General features: G+C 38.4%; 2 protein-coding genes across 3 annotated transcripts; both read left to right on the top strand.

Annotated features, from left to right (window-relative positions):
- Window positions 1-630: 630 nt before the first annotated feature.
- Window positions 631-19721, top strand: prkcda (protein kinase C, delta a). The gene is made up of 18 exons (XM_079242662.1): window positions 631-730; window positions 4945-5074; window positions 5231-5430; window positions 5511-5577; window positions 5913-6069; window positions 8772-8803; window positions 9000-9085; window positions 9291-9420; window positions 9507-9607; window positions 11986-12082; window positions 12216-12346; window positions 12497-12670; window positions 12752-12843; window positions 15404-15466; window positions 16871-17009; window positions 17130-17318; window positions 18507-18635; window positions 18769-19721. Exons 2-18 carry the CDS (start codon window positions 4966-4968, stop codon window positions 18925-18927), a joined length of 2055 nt encoding a protein of 684 aa, XP_079098788.1. The 5' UTR covers window positions 631-730; window positions 4945-4965; the 3' UTR covers window positions 18928-19721.
- Window positions 19722-20905: 1184 nt separating this feature from the next.
- Window positions 20906-24462, top strand: rft1 (RFT1 homolog). Of its 2 annotated transcripts, XM_079242691.1 has the most exons (10): window positions 20906-21041; window positions 21138-21223; window positions 21332-21454; window positions 21533-21824; window positions 21905-22039; window positions 22151-22411; window positions 22493-22637; window positions 22722-22827; window positions 22911-23160; window positions 23295-24462. In XM_079242691.1, the coding sequence occupies exons 1-10, from the start codon at window positions 20979-20981 to the stop codon at window positions 23457-23459; spliced, it is 1626 nt and encodes a 541-aa protein (XP_079098817.1). In that variant the 5' UTR covers window positions 20906-20978; the 3' UTR covers window positions 23460-24462. The 2 variants fall into 2 exon arrangements, with proteins under 2 accessions (XP_079098817.1, XP_079098818.1); XM_079242692.1 differs by lacking the exon at window positions 20906-21041 and having other exon boundaries at window positions 21210-21223; window positions 21358-21454.
- The last annotated feature ends 190 nt before the right edge of the window (window positions 24463-24652 follow it).

The raw sequence follows: 24652 nt of genomic DNA, 5'->3' as shown, positions 1-24652 counted from the left end.
ACCCAGGAGGCAAAAATGGAAAATGAACACAGAAAAACTTCAACATTTTTTTTTTTTTTTGGATAACTCACATACAGGTGAATATATGCAATATACCGGTAACAAACATGGCTTCGCTTTTACAATTGTAACATTTGAAATAAGGGAACAATTGTGAAAAGTTCGGGCAATACATTAAAATAAATAAACAAATCAAAAGTGCAAAAATGAGGCAAAACATTGCAAAAGGTAATAAGACTTCAGTCTGAGACCATTGAGTCCAAGGGAATATCATGTAAATAGGAATACATTTTTTGAGCTATGGGGTTTTCCAAACAATTCAAAGATTTTGCATATAGTTTGAGTTCTTTTTTTTTTAATTTTTTTTTTTTTAATTTTTTTAAAGAGATCAAATTAGGGGAGCATTTCTGAACTTTACATTTGAGCAACCAGACAGTGTAGTTTGTGAGTAAAATATGTGACTGAAACATCATTCACCTCAATCAGGGCAACAGGATGGACTGCGCCGCCAGCAGCGGGGCATAGAAACGCCCCGCGTGTCTCGTGTACGCGTGTGCATACCAGGTAAACGTCACAGCCTGCAGGGAAAGCCTCCGCGAGCGCGCGCCACACTTCCTCAATCGACGGAATCACAGAGTGAAAAAAAGGAGAAGAAGAAAAAAGGGGGGTAGCTAACTTTCTTTCGTTGGGTTGAAGGGAGAAACAGTCAGCGCTGACTTTGCAAGACGAGGTGAGACTGCCATTTTACCCTTTTTAGCGGTACTTTGTTAAGAGTTTTAGTCTTTGACCGTGGCGTTTTTACGGAAGGCTCTTCCAAGACAACCCCCCCCCCCCCTCCAACTCCGCAAAGTCATACATCTTTCTTCTTCTTCTACTACTTCTATTATCTTTGGGGGAACAAACTAACATTTACGTGATTGCTTATAACTACGCTAAATTAGCTGTTTCTTTAGGCTGTGTGTGCGCATTTCGTTGCTAAATCGCAGTAACAATGTGTTAACACATTGGTTTTATTGCAAGAAAGCTATTTGTCATTAACTTTTTCGCGTGGTTCGTGTCGGCTTATAATTTATTATCACGAAATAATAATAATAATAATAATAATAATAATAATACTAATAATACAAAAAACAAAAAAACCCCGCAATCTGCTAAAGTTGATGGCGTTGCGGGTCAACCGAGAAGGTTTGAAGAGAAAAGAATAAACACATGTTGACAGGGAGCGTGTGATTAAACACTGGTTCATACTGACAATCGCTTTATTTCGGTCAAAATCGTCTGCTGGTTAACTGATTGGTAAACAGGTTTATGTAACGGGATATGTGGTTTATGACTATGATGACAGATCTGAACGCGGGTCTGAAAAGCATGTTCGGGGGTGTAAAAACATTTGTCATAAGAAAATCTGACGGCAAGCTGTTGTGTGAGTCACACAAGGTGACATCTGCGTTCAACCAAGTGACAATCAGCCACATCCGTTGTTGTCTTCAGTAAATCAGATGAACGGACTAAAGTCATTAATTACACTGGAAATCATGAGCTGACATCACTGTTAGAGTCCGTACTTGTGTAAGAGAAACCTTTGTTATTCTGTTACTGTTGACATGAACAATTAAAGTACAGTTAAATGAAGAAAAACTTTGTAAACTCCAGGGAAATGCCAGAAGTTGTAGTTACACTTAGATTGCTGTGCAAGTATGGAGGACCAAAACTGCCAAATGAGGAAAAAATAAAATACAGAATAGACATAAAAGAAAAGACTCAATTACTTTTTTAAAACGTGTTTAAAAATGTTTTTTTTTTTCCTTTAGAAACAAAGAAAATGTTGCATAAATTTTACATTTTGGTTGTCATTTCAACTGGTTTAATTAGCCTTTTGTTGTCCTACTACTATAACATTTCAATGTACTTTTCAGTTTCATTATTTTCTTTTGCACTTTTAAAAGTTGAATTACTCCATTATTTTCACATCTAAGTCTATTTTAGTATTTTACTTTTACATTATCTTATCCCCAGAATAAATCTTCTCTATATTATTTTTTTAAGCTAACATTTATTTATTCAGTCATTTATTGGCACTTTTTGTTTTATCCATTCATATTTACATCCATATCATTTCCAACCTCACATTTTCCTGTTATTCTAGTCATATTTATTTCTGTCTACTTTTTACATTTCTATTAGCAGTTTTGTCTCATCATGTAAACAAGAGCAGTGGTCTTTAAAGGCGTGTCTTGGGACAGGTCCTCGCCTATTGGTCAAGCTAAAATTCTAAATCAAAATGTGTACACAGATGTTTTAAAATATGTATTTATTTGATATTCATTGAAGTTGTTAGATCTACTTTATTTCTTTATTTCTATGGGTCTTCGGGCTCTGACTACTAAAAAATAAATACACTAGCTAATGTGGTAAAGGTAAAGCTGAAAGCAGTGAAATTGCCCTTTCTGCACCTTGGACACTACAAATCAGACGCTAACTGCAGCAGCGTTATAGCAGCTGTGATGCCCCTTTGTAATGTTTTGTTAAACAAGTCATTTTTATTCACTTAATTGGATAAATCAAGTACAGGTAATAGATGGCTGGATAATGTCACTTTGTGATGTAGAGCCAAAATAGATTGTACAAAACTGAGGAGATGGTTCTCCAAATTGGCTGGGGAAGCACTGAAAGATCGGCCACTGCATTCAGTCAGTCGAACCTGTTGTGACTGCTTGTACTTCACAAAAAGAGCTATATTGATTAGACAAACAAAATAACCACCGGGTAGTCAAATATTTTCCTTTTTCCTGTATACGTCTCCTTATAAGTGAGGAAAACTTCTATGATGACAGAATTGAGGGAAGCTTGGCAATGCTCTACAGTCTGAGAGGATCTTAATTGTCTCCGGAAGCAGCTGTGGTAGACTCGGGAGAAGAGGAATGGAAACAGTGGGTTTGGGGAAGGTTCTCTGAAGGTTAGTTGCAAATTTCAGAAAACTCATCGGAACAATCCAGGGAACGTTTTCTGAGCATCACAGCCAACTTTATCAGAACTGTCATCCTGTTACTTTGTTGTAAATGTCTGCAGCTGGAAGACCCTCTCAGTTACTGCATCCACAATGTAACAACCCTGACAGACGGCGTAATTTTCAGCTACTAGAGTGAGGACCTGAAACCTTGTACAAACTCTCATTGAAAGTCAGCCATTTCTACGGGGTTCTACACGCTTAACGCAAGGCCACCAGCAGCAGAGCTATTCAAGCTGGGTTATAAGCCCCTCTACGCTTAGATCATGTGACTTGTTCAGTGTTGTTTGACCAGTAGGCCAAGATCTTCCGCTAAGACACTCCTGAAAGACCATTTGTCTGTCTGTTACCAACACAATTTAAAATGTTATGGATTGATTTTGATTAAATTTTCAGGAAATCTCAAAAATGGAAAGGAACAAGATATTTGGTTTTGAGGGTGATCCAGATCACCACCTGGATCCAGGATTTTTTAAAGGATTCTTTCCTACGGGGAGATGGATAAATTTGCCATCAGAGCTTCTAGCTCAAAAACAAAATTACAATGCCTTGCTGGAGATCTGCGCACTGTGAGTGCTTCTAGTTCAAATATGAGGAAGTAGACTATATGTCGCTGACTAGAAAATTTGAAGTTAGAGTACCCTAGAGAAGAGTGCATGATTAGTAATATTGATGGATGGGAGGGACAAAGAGAAACTGCACACAAATAGTTTGAGAGGCAATCAATCATTACTGCCCTCAATCACACAGTATGCCTAATATTGATTAACTCCAAAAACCATGACATCACAACCAACAGCAGCAGTGAGTGGGTGAACATTGTCATTCATCACCCTTCCTTCTAAGCATATACTTTTTCCTTGACAGATTGTTTTCCTTTTTTTTTAAATAAATTTTTTTCCATCTTGTGGGTGGTTACAGTTTTAGGGATCTGAATGCCATCTAGGCTGACTGTGGAGCACAGCATGAATGTATTTGGATTAGCGACATGTTGAGGCTCGTTCTGCCTTTTGAAGTACATGCAAACACCTCCACTGTTGCAGCTGGGACTTTTCGTAATCTACACAGTAAAAATGCCCAGCAACAGAGTACACCGAAGAGCTTAAGAAGTAAAGCAATGATACTGAAATGTCTGACTTTGTGCATTTACAGGTAGTATTGTGAAATTAGTAGAACAGTAATGTCATGTATCCTGAGCGTGCCTGGCAAGCATCTGAGGTTAATGGGGGTCCAGAAATGTTGTGGCTGTGTCTGGAACACATGAAAGCTTATGCAAGCAGCAAATGATGCATGTAGTAACTCGTGTTTGACACGGAAGCTGATATTGATTGTCCATTGTTTTAATGTCAGCGTACATTTAATCTTTGATGCTATTTTTTAATATATCACATTTATAAGTTTCTCAAAGTGAAAGAAAAATGCTTAGTAGTAAATACACATATTAAAATCAACCTTTTTTGTGTATCCACGTGTCCAAAAATCAGTTTTAAATTGGATAAAGAGGACTGTAGCAGCCATCTAGTCCTCAGCACACAAAATGATATTAATGAAGAAATATTATACTATTTTGCATCTGTACTCCATGTGGGTGTGATTGGGGTAAAATGTCTGTCAGTTTTCTCTGTGAGTTTCACAGCAGCGATAACAGAATTTGCTCTTTCTGGCACAAGATAAACTGCATGTTGAGTGTGTGTGCAGGTGTCCCACAGGGTGAATTTGTTTAAAATAATTGTCTAATAAATAATTGATTTACTGTCTTTATCTGATATTCATTGATTTCACAATGGACTTGTTAGATTATAGGTGACAGTTTAGCTGCGTAAGCTATTGCAACATAAGCTGTATAATAGATATCAAGATGAACTGTGTCTGTAACTAGCATGCTGTAAAAGGTTAACACCCTCAACATAACGCTGCTTCTCCATTTTTGAGAACAGGTGATCCAGGTACTCGTCACCATGGCACCTTTCTTGAGGATCGCCTTTAACTCGTATGACCTGGGTGTCCGGGCCCCTCTGGCTGACCCCCCCTTCTGTGCAATTAAAATGAAGGAAGCGTTGACAACTGGTAAGAAGCTGTTTCACAGCATAGGTCGCCCTGCCATTTGAAGAAGTTGCCATTTTTGTAAAAAGAAAAACAAGAAGTTGTCACATCTAATTTCCTATGTCTAAAACACCAAAAATCTATTTTTGTTCTTCGTGTTTGTTCCCACTTTCCCATCAGAACGAGGTAAAACGCTGGTTCAGAGGAAGCCCACTATGTACCCAGCATGGAAATCCTCCTTTGATGCACATATCTATGAGGGTCGAGTACTTGAAGTACTGCTGATGAAAACAGCCGAGGAGCCGTTGGCTGAAGTCTCTGTCGGAGTGTCTGTCCTCGCTGAGCGCTGCAAGAAAGCCAATGGGCGTGCTGAATTCTGGGTAGGGTATGAAATGACTTTTTCTGTCCCTTTAGAATTAAATCTAGAGGTCTTATTTAACCTTGTGCATTTTGTGTTCAGGTGGATCTCCATCCTTCTGGGAAGGTGATGATGGCAGTGCAGTATTTTCTGGAAGATGTAGATACAGGTAAAATGAAATCATATGCCAGATATTTTCTTCCTTTCCTACCTCTATTTTTGCTGTTGTTGTTTTTTTTTTTCTTTGTTGTAATAAGTTAGATTTTTCCCTTCAAACCAGTCCAGAAAAGCACCCTTGTTATTCACAATTACAGACAGACTGGCTGGCCGTTCAATCTTTTCTTTTGCAAATAAATTTGATCCTTCACAAACATTGACATGAACATTTGCCATGGAACCCCACAGATTATCATTAATGCTATTTATTTTTAACTATGTACTGACCTTTGTTTCTTTTACAGTATTGCACAATAACTAATCTGTTTGTCTCTCTATATCTTAAAGAGAGTAAGCACTCTGTAAAGGAGGAAGAGGCTCCTACCCTCAATCGTAGACGAGGAGCCATCAAGCAGGCCAAGATCCACTTCATAAAGAACCACGAGTTCATTGCCACATTCTTCAGGCAGCCCACTTTCTGCTCCGTGTGCAGAGAATTTGTCTGGTTAGTCCAGTCTACCTTTCAGCCCTATTAACACACCCTGAAGCTGGCTCAAAAAAACTGCAGTACCAACAACACCAGAAACATATGATGAGATTAAAAACCTTTTGTACAGCTTATAAAACCCTCTGTCAGTTTGACATGTCTTTTAGATTTAAGTTATACTTAAAGTAAATTGTTTGAGACAGGAGATTTAAGTGCTTCACTCTTTTAATGTGAGCCATTAAAACGTCTTTTCCCTTCTTTTTTTTTTAATAAACTATTTGTGACAATTTTAAGGCAAGCATGAGAGGATGTGTGATGTGATCTTTTAAAAATGTTGATAAGCATCTTAACCGCGGAGCTTTTTCATTATTATTCCCACAATGGCGGCAGGAACTCAAATTTTTGTTTTGAGACCCACTTTTGTCTCAGAAAAAGAAGATATTATTCAGCCAGTAGTTGCTGTTTACAGCAAATAGCCAACTCTCTGTTGCTTTGTGACAGGGATAGGCAGGTTTGTTCCTAGAGAGTTGCAGCTTTTAAATGTGTCCCTTCTCTATCATCAAATTCAAATGAAATGGATCCAGCAGCTTATCAAGTTCTGCTCAGTGACTTATTCTGTCAGGTGAATTAAAACGGTGAAACATATAAACCTTGCAGAACTGTTGCTCTTAAGGACTTAATTTACCTACTCCTGCTATTGATAATGGGCATAGTTTCTCCACACAATGTCAGCTGTGTGCAGCATTTAATTTTAGCCCCTACTCCAATCTCTCATTTACACACGCCTACTCAGTTTACATTTGTGATAAAATAATTATCAACTAGGCGTAGTTTCTTTGAGTATTTTTCATATGATTTTTATTTTTTTTCCACAACAAAAGTATAGAATAATTTTGGATTTAACTAAATTACCTTCTTACTAATAGTCCTTTTATGCTCCTTTCTGCACAGCAATCATGCACCGGTGCTTTACTTTATGATCATATTAGACTCTATATTGGGCTTAATTCTGTTCAGTGTGTGCATTATTGATTTACCCGATATGTGTGGGAAATTTGGCATTTTGATATGCAGATGAAACACTTATTTTTACTCCACAGAGAAGACTACAAACAAACTAACATGTTATGGGGATGTTTGTGTGCTGGCATAACAAATGTTATTTGCAACTGAATGTGCTGAAAACAGTCTGTGTTCTGCTTCTACAGCCACACTGTTCACCCAAAGGAAGATATTTCAGGAAATAAATAAGTTGATGTAAAATATAAACACTTCCATTCAAATGCTGAACATATGACCGTAATTAAAAGGGCCAGTAATTTCTGTCAGGTTTCAGATTTATTTAAGACTCCCTCTCATCAAGTGAGGCAGCAAAATTTTATTTATACACAATAATTCTTTGCAAAATCAGTTATCTGGCACATATTAGACATGTGTTATATGGTGCAATATTTTTACCTCATAAACTGCATGACCTTTTCATTATACAAGAATTAGATGCTCACCTGCTGATTTAGCATCTTATCCTCATTAATTCTAGCCTGGCAAGCCAGACTCTCCTGCTGTGCCAACGTTGAGTCTGGGGACTCACTTCCATCAACCGATTTTTAGGGCGGGGCGAACAAGCGCGGAGTAAACCAATCAGAAAAATGGCAGACGTGGCGTCAGTAAAGCGGCAGCCTACAATGTCCAGAAGTGTTCGTTAGAGCAAACGCAACAGAAGAAAATAAACATGGTGTGCAGTACAGGAGACATAAATGACCTGTGTCGTTTTTGCTGTAAAAACTTGAGGCTACATGGCGATGCGGTGTTGCTTTATGAACCTAATTGTGTGACAAAAAGAAAGAAACTTCCCCTACGCACGTGATCATTCTTGACTGTTTAGAAGAATACGTAGCGACGCAATCAGAGTGGCCGGTTTGTTTAAGACCAATGCGAATCTCCGTGAAGGGGAGGGACTCCAGACTGAGTTGCTCTGTACTGAATACACAGAGCGCTCCAGTCTGGCGTGCCAGGCTACATTAATTCAGGACTGTTTTGGTGAGCTGCAAACCAGATGGACCAATCTAGATGATGACTGAAACATTTAATTATGAGATGGGCCCTTTGCTTTCCTTCACACAAACAAACATTCAGTTTTTCTTCTTTTTTATGACTGAAATGTAGAATGAATCAGGGAAAAAGAGGAAAATGTACTGAAGGCACAACCCAGTTCCCAATGGTGCAACTATTGTAAAATACTGCTTCACTTACCTCCAACAATGATTGCAAAATGTGACCAAGTGTTGTAACTCTGAAGCTCTTAGAACAATAACAAATAATGCTACTTTAGTTTTATGCTGGTGGTGCAGCCAGCTCAGTGTTGTTACTTTAAATGGTACTCACCTGTGATGAGGGACGGTGCTGCATGTCTGCAGCCGCAAAGTGAGGCTTTGTCAACCCAAGGAACTTAAAATGTCCCCGTTGGTATTAATAATTATCATATTCTGATGCTCATAAAATTACAATACTAAATTATTTAATCTTTATGGACAACAGTTTTTCATTAACAGATAATAATTCTTAATATTGATGAGTGTTGAAGTAAACAGTTTTATGTATGTATTTATTTGACCACCTTAGTTTTATATTGCTTATAAGTAATGAATCTTAATATCATTCACATGTTGAAAGAAAGATATGAATGGAAACATAATGGAACTTCTATCTATGTCTCACAGGGGACTCAACAAGCAAGGCTATAAATGCAGACGTAAGTGTACAATGCTCAAGTAAAAACCAGTGCTTTGTGCTATAATTGAAATAGCTGGCTGATGTGTTGATGGTATAAAAATGTGTAAATGACCATGTATAAATACTGCTGCTTTGTTCTGTTGTGCGCGTGACATATTCTCAGGCAGTGAATCAAAGTGCACAACTCTCTTTAACCTTTTTTCTGTTTTCCACAGAATGCAATGCAGCTATTCACAAGAAATGCATAGACAAAATCATCGGCAGATGTACCGGTACGGCTGCCAACAGTCGGGATACTGTGGTATGTAAAAGTGTCCTCCATATGCCCAAAGTTTCGTGGTTTAGTGTGGGTTTTTCTCACTTTTATTTTCTTGCCATCTTTGGCTTTATTTTTTCTTAACAGTACTTATTTAAACATCTTGTGTTGCTTGTTCTGAATTAAATATCCAGGCTGTTGCACTTATACATAAGCTCTTAAATGGTTTGTGTTTTTGTTTCTTGTATAGTTCCAGAAGGAACGATTCAAAATTGACATGCCACACCGTTTCAAGATAAACAACTACATGAGTCCCACTTTCTGTGACCACTGTGGAAGCCTGCTGTGGGGTCTGGTTAAACAGGGCCTGAAGTGTGAAGGTACATTGCAGATATGATCAAACAGGTGATTTCTGGTGTATAAGTGTACTCTAATATTTGACGGACTTGTTTTAATTTTTTTGCAGACTGTGCCATGAATGTCCATCACAAGTGTCAAGATAAAGTAGCCAACCTATGTGGTATCAATCAGAAACTACTAGCTGAAGCACTAACACAAGTCAGTCAGGTGAGTTCATGGACTTTGTCACAAGTTATGGACAACCCTAGTCTGTTTGCTTGGAAAGTACGCTTCATTTAAGGAGGAAGTGTGAATGCGCCATATGAATTCGGAGTTGGATCAAAGAAGCAGGTCCTCCAACAAACGCAGGTTTAGGCCCGTTTCAAGCAGACCAAATACAGGAAGTGGACACAAAGTCACAAAAAAAGTCACTTCCTGCATTTGGCGTGGTACTGCATTGTGGGTAAATACATAACGATGGTGTTAAGCGTCCTCTGCCTCGCCTGTTGTTCATACTGCATTATTATTATGGGCTTTAATGGGCATGAGTACTAGCATGGCCTACCAAAGGTAGATTGTTGGAATATTTTTGCTGAAACATTTACAGCGTGTATACTCGTATAAATTATATTGTTTTCTCTTCAGGAGGGATTTGTCTGAAGGTGAGTTGCACTAAGGACTGTTACATACTCCACGAGAAGCTCTTGTTCTCGAGGCTGCAAGAACAAGAAAGAAATTATATTTCTTCAGGTCCATACATACTCCACGACAAGCACGTCTGCAGCAGGGAGGGATCACTGCGGGGGGCGATGTCTGCTTTTACCTCCGCCAAGGAGGTTATGTTTTTCCAGGCGTCTGTGCTCAAGACAACTCAAAAGGTTACCGACGGATTTTTATAAAAATTTCAAGAGTTGTTGGAAATGTGGAAAAAAAGAACTGATTAAGTTTGGGTGATGATCCGGATCACCGTTTGGATCCAGGAATTTTTTAAAAGGATTCTTTAACATTGTGCTTGGCGGAGGTTTCCGCCCTCCGAGTGCTTTTCTAGTTTCATATTTAACCAGCAACTTTGTCCGCGGCAGGGCGGGTTGTGCACGCGGCTGGGTCCAAGTATTAATGCCACATGTAAAAATGTTCGTACTTTCTCACCACCTTGATCAGCTGTTTTATCAAAACAATCCGTTTTACCTGCAACAGCAAAAACACGGAAGTGGCAACTCCGCTTCATGCTTTTTCCGTGTTAACAACACCCACCTCAAATATCCGACCAATCACATGATACTTCTCGCAGCCTTCTTCGCAAGAAAAAAGTTCTGCCAGCCTGATGTCTCTAACTGTCTTCAACCGTGTCTGCAAGAACAAAATGACGTAATTTTCTTCTCTGGGCCTTGAGGACAAGAAAAAAGTTCTTGCTTCTCGTGGAGTATGTAACAAGCTTTACTTAGATGTTGATCAAGATGGATTTTTGCTGCTGTTCATTAAAATAAAATAACAAAAAGTGAGAAAATGCCAATGAAATGTTTCCGTGGGTTCTCCATCGGCATTACAGGATCGGCTAATAGCTCATTTTAAAACTTTAATTTCAATTGAAGTTAATTTAAAACAAAATATTTACACTCTGATTCAAGATACATATAGTTTCTTTTGAATGGATGAGAAATGCAGGCATGAAATTGCACAACTGCTCTCAAAAGCCTTTTTTATACTGGTGCAGATAACCCACTAACGCCAGACTTTTGAGTGCGACTGGGAAGTGTCTCATTGGCATCTCGTGGGGTTTTTTTTTTTTTTTTTTTAAATGACTCCAGCCCCAGTCGCTATTGATGGGAATTCGGCACCTGCACAGACGTATGCAAGTTTTTCCCCTGAGGGCACTGAGCTCAGGACTGGACTCACTTTTTCTTTACAAACACTTACTGATGTGTGTGTGATCTGGTCAAAAGTACTAAATTCTTTTAATTCTTTCCGATAATATTGATTAATCCAAACTATACTTTGTAGCCTGTAGAATTTAAAAAGATTGTTTAAACATCATGTTGGTGGCAAAAAAGAACAGCTGAAAAGTAGTTTCAAAACATATTTTATCACAGTGTTGAAAGCAGCAAACTGAACAATGCTCCCAATTAAGTTCCTTTTCCACATTGTAAAACTGATACCGTATAATTTGAAGAATACATCCCAACAATAAAATCAGTCCTAAATCAGACTGAATATAACATGATCATAACACTTTTTTTAAAATTTTATTTACAATTTTCTTTTTAACAATGAGGTTATAAAAATGTGTTAAGCAATATTTGACTGTACAGCCTTGTGGTATGTGTCCAAAGTTTGTTTTTCTTTTTTAAAGTGTGGTTTAGTGTTAACTTTCATGTTGGTTTGAGCTTTTTGCACTATAACATTGACTGACTGGCTTGTTCAGGCATTCACTGTTTCTTTCGTTTTGTCTGTACAAGCCTTTTTTTTGGGGGGGGGGGACAGTCACAGTACCGTTAAAGAGGAAACAACCTAATTAAATGTGTCTGCTCTCTAAATGCCACAGCTAGCTGGGAAGGTATGTCTGTGAATGCTTTTGGTTATTAATGAACTTCCATCTCTTCCATCAGAAGTCATCCACTCGCCGTTCAGATCCAAACTTGCCTACTCTGCCTGACATAGGAATATACGATGAAGTTAACAAACTGGCTGGACTCGACATCAGTGGTCAGTGTGAGATTTTCTAAACACACACTTTATTTATACTTTATTCATACAGGCTCTGATCAGAATATAAATGTAACGCTTTGAACTATGTGAATTAGTAACCTGCATGTCTGGTCATTTGTTTCCCCTTTAGATGGCTCTCCCTATGGCAGACTGTGGGAAGGGTCGAGCCCACGGCCACAGTCTCGTATTACCCATCTGTCCCGCGTCAACGTAGACAACTTTATCTTCCACAAGGTGTTAGGAAAAGGCAGCTTTGGCAAGGTATTCTCCATCTTACACCTTTGTGAACTACCAATGGAAACTGTAGACCTCTTATAGAAATAATGTTGCTTTTACATTAGAGATGTTCTGTCAAGCAGTGAGCTGCAGCCAGTATGCATTTTTATTAACAATTATCTTGATTATTTAAAGGTTCTCCTGGCAGAGCTGAAGGGGCATGGAGAGTATTTTGCAGTGAAGGCTCTGAAGAAAGATGTTGTGCTAATGGATGACGATGTAGAATGTACTATGGTGGAGAAAAGAGTCTTGGCTTTAGCCTGGGAAAACCCTTTCCTCACACACCTTTACTGCACCTTCCAGACAAAGGTACTCTCTTTTAACCACATTTTACTCTGCAGCATTGATTTTAATTACGCCATTGATCCTAAGATAAAGTCTTGTCTACAGGAGCATCTGTTCTTTGTGATGGAGTATCTGAATGGAGGCGACCTGATGTTCCATATTCAGGAGAAAGGACGCTTTGAACTATACCGAGCCACGTGAGTCAAACCTGCCATCTTTTTATGTGCACAGATAGTCATGTAGAAGTTCAAGAACTCGCTTGAACTGGATCAGTGTGTCAATTGAAAGGTGATCTTGTAGAGAAAAGAACATGCTTACATTGTCTTTTTTTGTTGTTGTTGTCGTCTTGTTTTTGGTTTTCTTCTGAACACAATGTGATGAAGGCAGAAGCACTAAACCTGGCCGTTATCCATTAGATCTTGTTCAATACAGACGGGCCTTGTAAGGAGTGAAAAACTTTGTGTGCTTTTATGTGTTTATAGGGCGGTATTAGTTATTACCACCCACTTCTTATCACTCTATGGGAACTACTCCAGAATAACATTGGCAAGCTGGTGAAAAATGTGGAGAGAAAAAAAAAAAAAGACACCTCAACTCCTAACTAAAGTTTGCAAAGTTATCACATGAACAAACCTGCTAACATGTCTTTAGCAGGTGCCTTAAACCTGGAGATCAAGCTTGAAGTAGGTAAAAAGTCATTTTATTCTGTGTGATGGTCAGAAGAAAGTATACAGTGCATTCATTTCTGATGATACAACAAGAGAACTATATAAATATGTAGGTCTGAGTGCCATGTGAGATTTTTGTTGCATTAATATATAAAAACTGTATTTCTTTAAATGAGAAATGTCCAAAATGAGGCTGTCAGGTCTTCTATGATCTGCAGGTTTCATCCTCAGCAGTGCGTTTGTGTAAATATTTTATGGTTCACAGTAATGTCAAGAGGAACTGTAGAGTGCCTCTGTTCACCTGATAACAATGTTGACAACATTACTTTTTAAATCAGATTTTTTTTTTTATCTTCACTGATGGGTGATGGTTTCTGTTTCATATTAAGTCAGTCTCTTTTGCTGTCATTGCCATGGTTAGTTGTGGTTTAATCAGATTAATGTGCATGAATGCTTTTTAAATGACTGACGTTTAGAAAAGACAACTATTCATGTGCACGGCTTAATAAAACTGGCAAAAATAATGCATCAACACATATACACCTTTGTGCATACACAGTTTTAGTTCTTCACAACACACAGTTTTATACATCTGGCCCTCAGTTGTTACAGTCACTCCTATAGTTAAACTACTAGTTCAGTCATGGTTTCATGTGATGACAGGAGTAACTCTCTAGTTTGTAAACACTGATATCTTTTTTTGGCAAATACTCCCCATTCAGTGACTGTATTTATCCTGGATCATTTACCTTCTGCGAGACTGATTGGGTATACTGATTGGGTATAAAGTATTCATTTATGTTTGCAAATGGGCTTCGGTGGTGCATCTTCTCTGGATTTTATGTTACTAGAGACTTGACTCTAAACTTAAACCACCTGAAGGAGTGTTTCAACATGAATGAAGCAGTGCTCCAATGTAGGGGATTCGCACAATGTCATTTTCTCAAAGGCTTAATGGGAATGTTGGTAGCTGCAGCACCCAGTTTTTGTTTAGCGCTGTCACTGAATTAACCTTTTAAACAAAACATTTTTATGAACATTTTTGCACATGTAGCAGGATACTTTAAGCCACATGTTGTTGATATAAAGTTGTCAGCTGAAAGTCACTCAGTGAGATTTCTGCCATTGAGGTGCTCTATTTGCATTATTCCTTTAGCTGTAGCTTGTCACAGCAACCAGTCCATTGTCTTTAAATGGAACTTCTGGTTTGTGCACTTCTGTTTTTTTCCTGGATGTTGTGCTTCACCTGTTGCTGAAGCTCTGTTCCAGTATCACCCAGTTCACACGCATAATGAGAACTGTTGTGTTCTTAGGATTCTAGTATCAGTTTTGTATCTATGTTTTTATGTATTATTATTTTGTTGTGTGATGCTACACAAGCTGTCACAAGGATGGAAAGTATCTCTTCTAACTGGTTATGCAACGTTTTTCCTTTGGTGATGTCTGAACTGGACAGTTTCAGATGACCTCTTTCCCAGCACAAAGCCTGTTCACTCAGTAGACAGATACTGCTGACCTGCAAAACTGTCAGGGAGAGTGTAGTCCATCCTTTTAAGACTGCTCACAAAGCTGATCTTCTCTTTGTTCTAACTAAGGACGACAGTCTAGGCTTCATTTTCATTTCTGTTCTGTTTATTTTGGTGTTTATTGTGCATTTCTACTGTCAAACTTAAACCATAGGAGTTATGAATAATGATGTGAAGCGAAACCTACTGTGCTGCTTATTCAGTCCCCATGAATGGGTTATTTACAGTGAACAACTGGGAAGGGGGTTAGACTGATGATTACTCAGTCTGCTTTCAGCACTCAATCGTTTCACCTGACACATGGCGAGGGAAGCAGGTCAGCGATGGCCTAATCTTTCAGCTCACAGTAGCTCTTGGGTTTCACATTATGAGAGTGTTATTCACTTGTCTCCTACTCCATACAAATGTCCTCCTCAATAATTCAGATCAGTGCTGATACGCTGAAACAAGTCTTCAGTGACACCAGTGTTCAGCTGCCAACTTGTGAGATATGAAGCGAGATAACTCGAGTGCAGACCTGCAGCTCCTCATCAGAACTGACTGACTGATATCTGTCCTTCCAGGTACTACTCTGCCGAGATCATTTGTGGTCTTCAGTTCTTGCATTCCAAAGGCATCATCTACAGGTCAGAACACAAATATAAAGTACATCTGTCTTTATATGCACTTAAAACACTTTCAGCCAGTGATCTTAGTTCATCTGCATGTTTTATTTGAGAAATAAACTAGTAGAGTCTCCAAAATGACTTGGTTACGTAATCCCACACATTTTGACTCCTTTTTTTTTTTTTTTTTTTTCCCCTCCCGAGATTTTTAAATTCCACTGTGTGCTAATGCAGCTGTGAGCAAAGACTGTGAAGAAAACTGTGATTGTGGGCGCTGCTCAAACATGATGTTCAGGAGAAAATAATGTACCAGTGGGCTGCTACGTAGGAATGTGAGAGTAGTACAAGCTTTAGAAATTCTGGCAACACAGACTGGGCGATGTGTTATCTTTTGAATACCTTTCTCATAAAAGCTTTGTATTTTTGCAGGACGATGATTTTTCATCCCCTCTTCTTTTCTTTACCCTCTAATACCAGTGTAGGGATGCAGGGGGGGCAAGAGCCTGTCCCAGCTGTGACCAGGCAAGAGGCAGGGTGCACTCTGTACAAATTTTTGAGTCCATCACAGGGCTAACGTAAAGAGACAAGCAACCACTCTGGTTCACCGTAGGGAGAATTTAGAGTGAGCAATTAATCTGATATGCATGTTTTTGAACGGTGTGAGGAAGCCGGAGTACCTAATGAGAACCACTGGTACATAAAAACACCCCACAGAACACAGGAAAGCCCAACTCAAACCCCCCACCCACCCTCCAGATGAGGCTTGAATTAGAAACCTTCTTGCTTTAAAGCAACGATGCTAACCAACACACTACTATGAACGGAAAACCTTTTTTTTTTTCTTTTTTTTTTTCCTTTTTTCAAATGATTATCAACATACTACCAGTGAAACACTTGGACAGGCTTTCCCATTAGTTTAATAAGAAAGTGTGTCCAAACTTTTGGCTGGTACTGTATGTCAACAAGAACAGCATCTTATTAGTATTTAGAAATTGCAGCGTTCTGGTCCTTAAAAACATTTCATAACAGCATATAAGGTGATGAAATGATAGATAGATAGATATCTATAGATAGATGTAAATAGATATAGATAGATACTTTATTCATCCTCATGGGGGAAATTCTATCAGCAGCTCTCAATTTAATAACATTAATTTTATAATTAAAGTGGATGGAATCATTTTCCAAATGCAGTAGGAATTTCAAGAATTATTTCAGCTGGAAAAACTCTCAGGGGAACTACATTAAATAAGCATAAATGAGCAAACAAAAACAAGTTTTTAGAGAGTTAAAAGACAGTACAACTCATTTTAAAAAAAAAAAAAAAAAAAAAAAAAAAGGTGCCTGAAAGTGCAAGTTCAGTCAATTTTACTAAAATCTGCTTAAATTTATTGTCAATTTTCCTCTTGATTGTTTTGTTTATAGAGATCTTAAGTTAGACAATGTGATGCTGGATTACGAGGGACACATAAAGATCGCCGACTTTGGCATGTGCAAGGAAAATGTGTTTGGAGAGAATCGTGCCACAACTTTCTGCGGTACTCCGGACTACATCGCTCCAGAGGTAAAATGCTCCAAAGTTCAAAATGTTGGCTTGTTCTGCAGCTTATTTGATTTCATCATTCTTTTCAGGTGTTTAACTTCATGTGTAAAATATTTCTAATGATTCTGTGTTTAAACACAGATCCTGCTGGGACAGAAATACTCATTCTCAGTTGACTGGTGGTCATTTGGGGTGTTGCTGTACGAGATGCTGATTGGTCAGTCGCCATTTCACGGGGACGATGAGGATGAGTTGTTTGAATCCATCCGCATGGACACTCCTCACTACCCGCGCTGGATAAACAAGGAGGCCAAAGACCTGCTTGAGCATGTTTGTACTTTTTTTTTTTTTTTTTACATTTCATCCCACAATGTAGGCAGTTACATGATTAAAACTTATAAATGAGCTCCATACGGCTGTTTAATAAAATTTTATGTTGCAATTTTACAATGGCAACAGATGTATTTGGCACCTACTGATGTGAAATACAATGGATGAGGATCTGTAGGTGGAAGGTTTATTTGGAGAAACCTAAAGAAAGAATTCAAAGCTGTCCTATGTGGTGACATATGAACGATGAACTGTGAAATGTGGAATGCGTTTGTTAAAATATAAAGTTGTAATGGGATTTTATTTATAAAATTTATATTTTATTTATATTATATATTTTTATTTTTTTTATTGTTAAGTGCAAAATGCACATAAAGTCAAGAATAAGACACCCTCATGACTCTTTTGTCTTGAGCAACTTGTGTAGAATCAGTCAAACCTCATTTATAAAGACCTTTTCATGGAACCAGCAAGTGCTTTACGTGATAAAAACAATTCCTGAATGTTAAAATAAATCCATTACACACCAAAGTATTCATTTAAAAGCGCACACCACATAATAATCTCCTTTTGCACATCCAGGCAACCCCACCCCCCCCCCAATGCAAACAAAAAACAAAACTATAAAACAAACATTTACACCCCACCTCTCTTTCTGTTCCAGACATGAAAGCCCATCCGTAGTCACTGTTTCTTTACTAAATGTATGAAATTGTTGTAGAAATAGAAGTTCAACAGTTGACCGTAAAACTACATACATAACCTGAAACACCTGGATGTAAATATAAAACATTCAATGCAAATGAACTAAAAATGAGTTTTTGATCTTTTTACATATATCAGGGATTCTTGCTTATAAACCAGCTGTGTCTTGTATTTAATATTAATAATAGTAATGTTACATGCTGCTGCAAAGTGAAGTAAAGTAAAAAGATAAACATTAAACAATGAACAAAAATTACAGTAAACTTATGGGAACACTCCTTATTGTTGGAGAGTTCCTACTGTTTATTGTGAGTTATGGAGAAAAAAAAATCATGTCGGAAGTTTTCATGCCTAATTATGGATGCACTAAAGTCTTTGCCAGTTGTAAAATAAAGGCAAACATTTTGAATTGTATTTAACTGGGAAAAGCTGATGTGTTTAGAACATCCTTCCCTAAACTGTATGGACTCTATTTTCCCACAGTTGTTTGAGAGAGACCCCACACGCAGGCTTGGAATTGTGGGAAATATCCGATCACACCCTTTCTTCAAGACCCTCAACTGGCAGGCCTTGGAGAGGAGGGAGATTGAACCCCCCTTCAAACCCAAAGTGGTATGCTCCATGCCTATTGCTGAAGATTATGAAGAATGATTAGAAACTATGGGTCATGTGATCCGTCTCCATATTACTGTAATCTGTTGCCACTGTTTTATCATTTTGCTGAGATGTTTGTGCTCAATTACAGAAAGCACCAAATGACTGCAGTAACTTTGATCGGGAATTCCTCAGCGAGAAGCCGCGGCTCTCCCACAGCGACAAGAACTTCATCGATTCCATGGACCAGTCTGCTTTTGCTGGTTTTTCCTTCATAAACCCCAAGATGGAGCATTTTTTAGAGAAGTGAATGCTGTAACACCAGTTTGACTGTGGAGACTATCCTATTTTTTCAGGGACAGTTCATGTACTTGCAAATGAGTTTACTCTTCCTCAGTCAGTATCTGTGCAACTTTATTTTAAGTACAACATATTCTTAGGTACATTTAGAGGTAGGAATGAGTTATTGTACTGTATATATTGATGTTAATGTGTTCTTGTGCATGTTTATTTCATGTGGAGGCTGTCTAAGCCTGTATGAGTAATAATAATATGATGGAAAGGTAAAATTTTACATTCCACCTGTTGTAAACCATCTGCTGTAATTTTGTCCCCAGCCAACATGCAGTTCAATTTTGTAAAAAGAAAAAAAAAAAAGGAAAAAGTTAATCAATGAACTGTTATTGGATGTAGATTGTATTAATGAAGTGACAGCATGTTTATGATTCTGAACAATCGCAACCTATTCATCTTGAAAATATAGATTAATAATGAATGTTTTCTGTTAAAACATCTTAATTCCAGTGTTTAACTTGATAAATCAGAAGAACTGTAACAGTACGAAGAAGTTAGGTTTATATGTTTGATTAAATGTGTACAGATTAAATTTAAACATCCACCGCTGTTCTCAGCTATATAGACAGGTCCTGTCTGCAGACTGGGGAGGACTTGGTGCAGTTAGAGAGTTCGGTAATGTTACATGATTGTAGTCACATAGTGGGACATTGTTGAGATTCTGTATATAAACAATGTTGATGTATATTGTTTGAAGATGTATATTGGCTCATTAAGGGTGTACTTTTTTTGTACTGTCTCCATATTTTACATCTGATTAAAAAAAAAAAAACAACAAAAAAAAACATCATCTTACAACTCTCATGTCATTGTATGTGTTGCCTGTAAGAAAAGCTTTCGTTCTAAAGTGATAGGTTCTTGCGTCATCAGTTGAATTACTGTGGTTGCAGATCTTTACTCTGTGTTTAGTTTTTATTCACCTGACAGTTTACCTTCTGTTGCATACATGTAAGAAGACTAATATTTTAATGACAATATTTCATAAATGAACAACACCTAAAGTTAAATTTAAAACATCCACAACAAAATTTTTTACTGGTATAGCTGATGAAATTAAAAAGGGTCTCCTCCTTTACTTAAGATCAATATGTAATTTAATTGCTGATATAGTTTTTGTGACCTGTTTGGGCGTAGTTTTATGTTGCTATTTTTTTTTTTTTTATTGATGTGGAATGTACCAACTTATAAGTCATAATCACTATGTGAATGAAACAGGCATGTTTTGTGTCACGCACAAATGCTAATGGATCATCAAAAGCACTGTTTCTCAAATGGGGATATGTGTACCCCTGGGGGTACGTCAAGGCATTCCAGGGGTTACTTGGAATTTTTTGGAAACATCTTTTGTTTTCTTTAAAACATCCTTAAATAAAATAATATAAATATATTATATAAATATTTTGCATATTTCAATAAATGTAAGTTTACATTTATAAACTCAATTTACATTTAGATTTACACCATGTCATTCCTCCTAAAATCCCACATTCTGACTTGAATTGAACCCCACCTGTTATGAGCCAAATCATATCCGTCAGTCACTGTTGCCTTGACAACAAAAGTTTGATGAACCAAACACAAATCACAAAGTGCTGTATTTCATGGGTTTTCTTAACTAAAAATACTTTGCAGTGGTTAGGGGGTATTTGGCTGAAAAATTTTTTTTTACAAGGGGTATTGTGTTGCAAAAAGGTTGAGAACCGCTGATCTAAAGGAGAGTGACACCCTCTAGCGGTAACAATGTGTACTTCATGTCCTTTGACGTCATCACGCAACGTGTCATTGTACAGTGCGTAAGGAAGTACCTGCTGGATTGTAGCCTTCAAATGCAGCTTGAAAATTGTGAAGCTGTATTTTTTTTCCCCTGAATTTGGGAACAATGTAATATTTTTTATACAGTTCACGTTTCACGTTCTGACAGTATGAATCTATAATGTTTACATGTCGCAGAAAGCAGGGCTTATCCCGTCAACTTAGTTCCTTTCTGAAGTTTATTAAGAATCCAAAATGAGCTCTCAGGATATACTGAAGAACGCGTCCACTTTGGCATCATACAATGTGTTGCTACAGGTAAGTAAACACAGAAATGATCTCTGTCTAACATATGTGTCCACGTGTCTCTATTGGTCTTTTTTTTTTTTTTTTTTTTTAAATCTGTTAACTTAGGTGATGTTCCGCGTGCTCACGTTCTTGCTGAACGCCTTCACTCTGCGGTTTGTGTCCAAAGAGCTGATCGGGGTTGTCAATGTCAGGTAAAGACCAGAGTATTGGAAACCAAGTGAGAGAGGGCACAACAATACGAGATTTCACTGCAGTGGCTGCTTTAACCTGTGCATTTGTTGTCGTTCTTTGTGAAACAGGCTTACTCTGTTGTATTCCACGTTAGTGTTTTTATCCAGAGAAGCTTTCAGGAGAGCCTGTCTGAGCGGGGAGTCGGGGAAAAACTGCAACTGGAGACAAGTTATTAACCTATTATGGCTGACGTGAGTTGACTGAAACATAAGAGGGATGGTTTGTTTTCTTCATCTTTGTTGTAACACTTAAAATCTTCTAATTTTCAGGGTGCCTCTTGGGATATTATGGGCCTTCCTTCTTGGTTGTGTTTGGCTGTGGTTCCTGGAGGTCCCAGATGTCCAGACTGTCCCCTACTATGGTTCTGCAGTGGTGCTGTTTGCCATTTCAGGAGTGCAGGAGCTCCTGGCAGAACCACTGTGGGTTTTAGCTCAAACTCACATGTTTGTCAGGCTGAAAGTTGTCGCTGAGAGCTTAGCTATGATTGCAAAGTGCAGTGTCACTGTGGTGTTGGTGGTGTTTGCCCGTGAATGGGGGCTTTACATCTTCTCTGCTGCCCATGTAAGTTAACAGCTGCATTCCTCTGCATTATTTCTGTAAATACTTTGAAGTTGTGAGTTTTATCTATGTGCTTCTCTTAGATGCTGTACACAGCATGTTTAGTGTTGTGCTACACTGTTTACTTCATTCGTTTCTTGGGCTCTAAAGAGGCAGCCAGGAGGAGTTTCCCACTGCACCATGTTGCAGATTTGCTGCCTCATAGAACTGATGGAGAGGTAATTCTGGCATGTCTTTGTACATGATTACTAACGGTTTAAGTAAAACAAAAATCTTATTCTGTATGATTATGGTTAGTAATTGTTAGTAATCCTCTGCTGTATTTAAAGCCACTGGTGGATTGGACTCTAGCTCGGCTCACATGGAGCTTCTTCAAGCAGAGTTTCCTTAAGCAGATCCTGACAGAGGGGGAGCGCTATGTCATGACCTTCTTAAACGTACTCAGCTTCGGAGACCAGGGAATCTACGATATCGTCAACAACCTGGGGTCGATGGTGGCGCGCTTCATTTTCTTGCCCATTGAGGAAAGTTTCTATATCTTTTTCGCCAAAGTGTTAGAGAGAGGACGTGACATCAAATGTCAAAAACAGGTCTGAACTGTGGGAAGAAACACAAACACATCTGAATTTCAGTGTTGCTGTTGTTGGTTTTACCTCTTGTTGTGTATGCAGGAAGAAGTCGCCATTGCGGCCGAGGTCCTGGAGTGTCTGCTGAAACTGGTCCTTGTGATTGGTCTGATTATCACCGTGTTTGGATATGCCTACTCTCACTTAGCTCTGGATATTTATGGTGGCTCTCTGCTGAGTAGTGGAACAGGTATATGTGCCACCAACACATTTCCAATACATAAATATATGTTTCTTTTCTGATGTTTCTTTGTTCAAATGACTTTTCTTTTAGGGCCCAGTTTGCTGCGATGCTACAGCTGCTATGTCCTCCTGCTTGCAGTAAATGGTGTAACAGAGTGCTTTGTATTTGCTGCTATGAGCCAAGGAGAGGTTGACAAGTGAGAATTCGGACAGATCCTTATGTTTTTTTGTTCCACACCACATGTTAACAGTTTCAGTTAACATTGGGTTTTGTCCTCAGGTATAACCTGGTCATGCTGGCTCTGTCCGTGTCCTTCCTCTTCCTGTCCTACATGCTTACATGGTGGGCTGGGGGTGTTGGATTCATCCTCGCAAACTGCCTCAACATGGGCCTTCGCATCTTGCACAGTCTACTTTACATCCAGCGTTACTTTCAGTCGAGTGAGTGGAAACCTCTGCGAGGACTCTTACCATCCCCACTCCTGCTGTTGGTGCTTGCTGTCAGTGCAATTGTCACATCAGTCTCTGAGGTACTGAAAAGATGCTTTATCTTTTTAAATCTTGACTATGACATCCAATAACACAAGTTTCAGTCCTCGTATCTGTCTGGTCTGTATGTAATCTTGCATTTCTGCAGCCTAACTTGGGCTTGATTGGTTTTCAGGTTGTTCTCTGCTGTGACAGCGGCTGGTTGTTCAGGCTGGCCCACATCGCTGTGGGAGGAGCGTGTCTTCTTCTTGTGTTCGTAGCCGTTCTACTCACAGAGAGTCGTCTGGTTCAGTTTGTGAGGACTCAGCTATTGCCACGATACAGAAAGAAACAGAAATGATTGCAACTTCCAAAGGAAACATCTGCTCCATCTACAACAGGAAAACTCCAGATTTACAGTCTGTAGGAAAGACTGGGAAGTTGACTGTGCTTGGATTTATACTTTTCTCTTTCCTATGTATGAAAATCTCATAATGTTTCAGGATCAAGTGGTGGAAGGAAAAGGTGAATGTATTTTAAGAATACAGTGTATTTTTGTTACAGGCGTAGTTACAGTTTCAGAAAGGCAACATAATAAACTTTCCTTATGTTGTAGTCAATTCAGCAGGAAAAGTAAAAAAATGTCAAGAAGTCATATGACCAAAACTATTCATTTTTCTCCCAAGGTTTGAGCTGCGAGAGATTTAAAAATTTACAAGCTGAATCTTCTTCAATTTGAAAGGCGGAAATATCAGCATTTTATTTATTTATTTTTTGTAAAATTTGGATCCATTTTTCCAACCATGTTTCCAAACTCAGAGCCTATTCCGGCTTCTATTGGGTGGAAAAAAAGACACATCTTAGACAGATTACTAGTGCATCACAGAGATGGGACAAACATCTATGCATAGTCACATTCACTCATAGCACCAACACAGAATCACTGGTCGACTTCTGCTTTTGACAAGTGGAAAGAAGCCAGAGCACCCAAGAGAAGTCGTACATCCACAGGGAGAACATGCAAACCTTCTGTTTTGGCTGAAGAAATGTTTTCTCACTGACTTTGTAAATATATTTTAATTTATGGATCATTTTGGCCAATAAGTTAATAATAAAAAAAAAAAAAAATCATGGACAAAGTGAATCTAATCTTGGAGTAGGTTTGAATTGTGATTGATTTATTCCTGAGAAACGCTTTATTTTGTTGGTCTTTCCTCTGCACCATTTGTCACCCAATCCAGGATCCCAAGGGCTTAGATTACAGTGTAGTTATGGAAAATTGGCAGAAATGAGGATTGGCATTCCTTTGCAGCAGGGCAGTGCATTTTTTTTTCTCCTCCCAGTGAGCTTTCATCATATGTTTGAAGTCAAAAGTGGTTTAAGGTTTTTCAGGCGTTTTGATGCTTCAAGTCGGAGCTGCTGTAGTTAAATCTGGTTAGCTTGTTGCCAGTGTTGTTAAACAGCACTTCCAATGTGACTAGGAAGGATGACACAAACTGACATGTCATGTTATTGCAAATCTGGGATTTATTAAAGGAAGGCTAATGCCAGAAG

The sequence above is a fragment of the Telmatherina bonti genome (genome assembly GCF_933228915.1).
Source record: "Telmatherina bonti genome assembly, chromosome: 6".
In the NCBI taxonomy this organism is placed as follows: domain Eukaryota; kingdom Metazoa; phylum Chordata; class Actinopteri; order Atheriniformes; family Telmatherinidae; genus Telmatherina; species Telmatherina bonti.
Note: the sequence above shows the minus strand (reverse complement) of the source record. Positions and strands in the feature narration are given on the sequence as shown.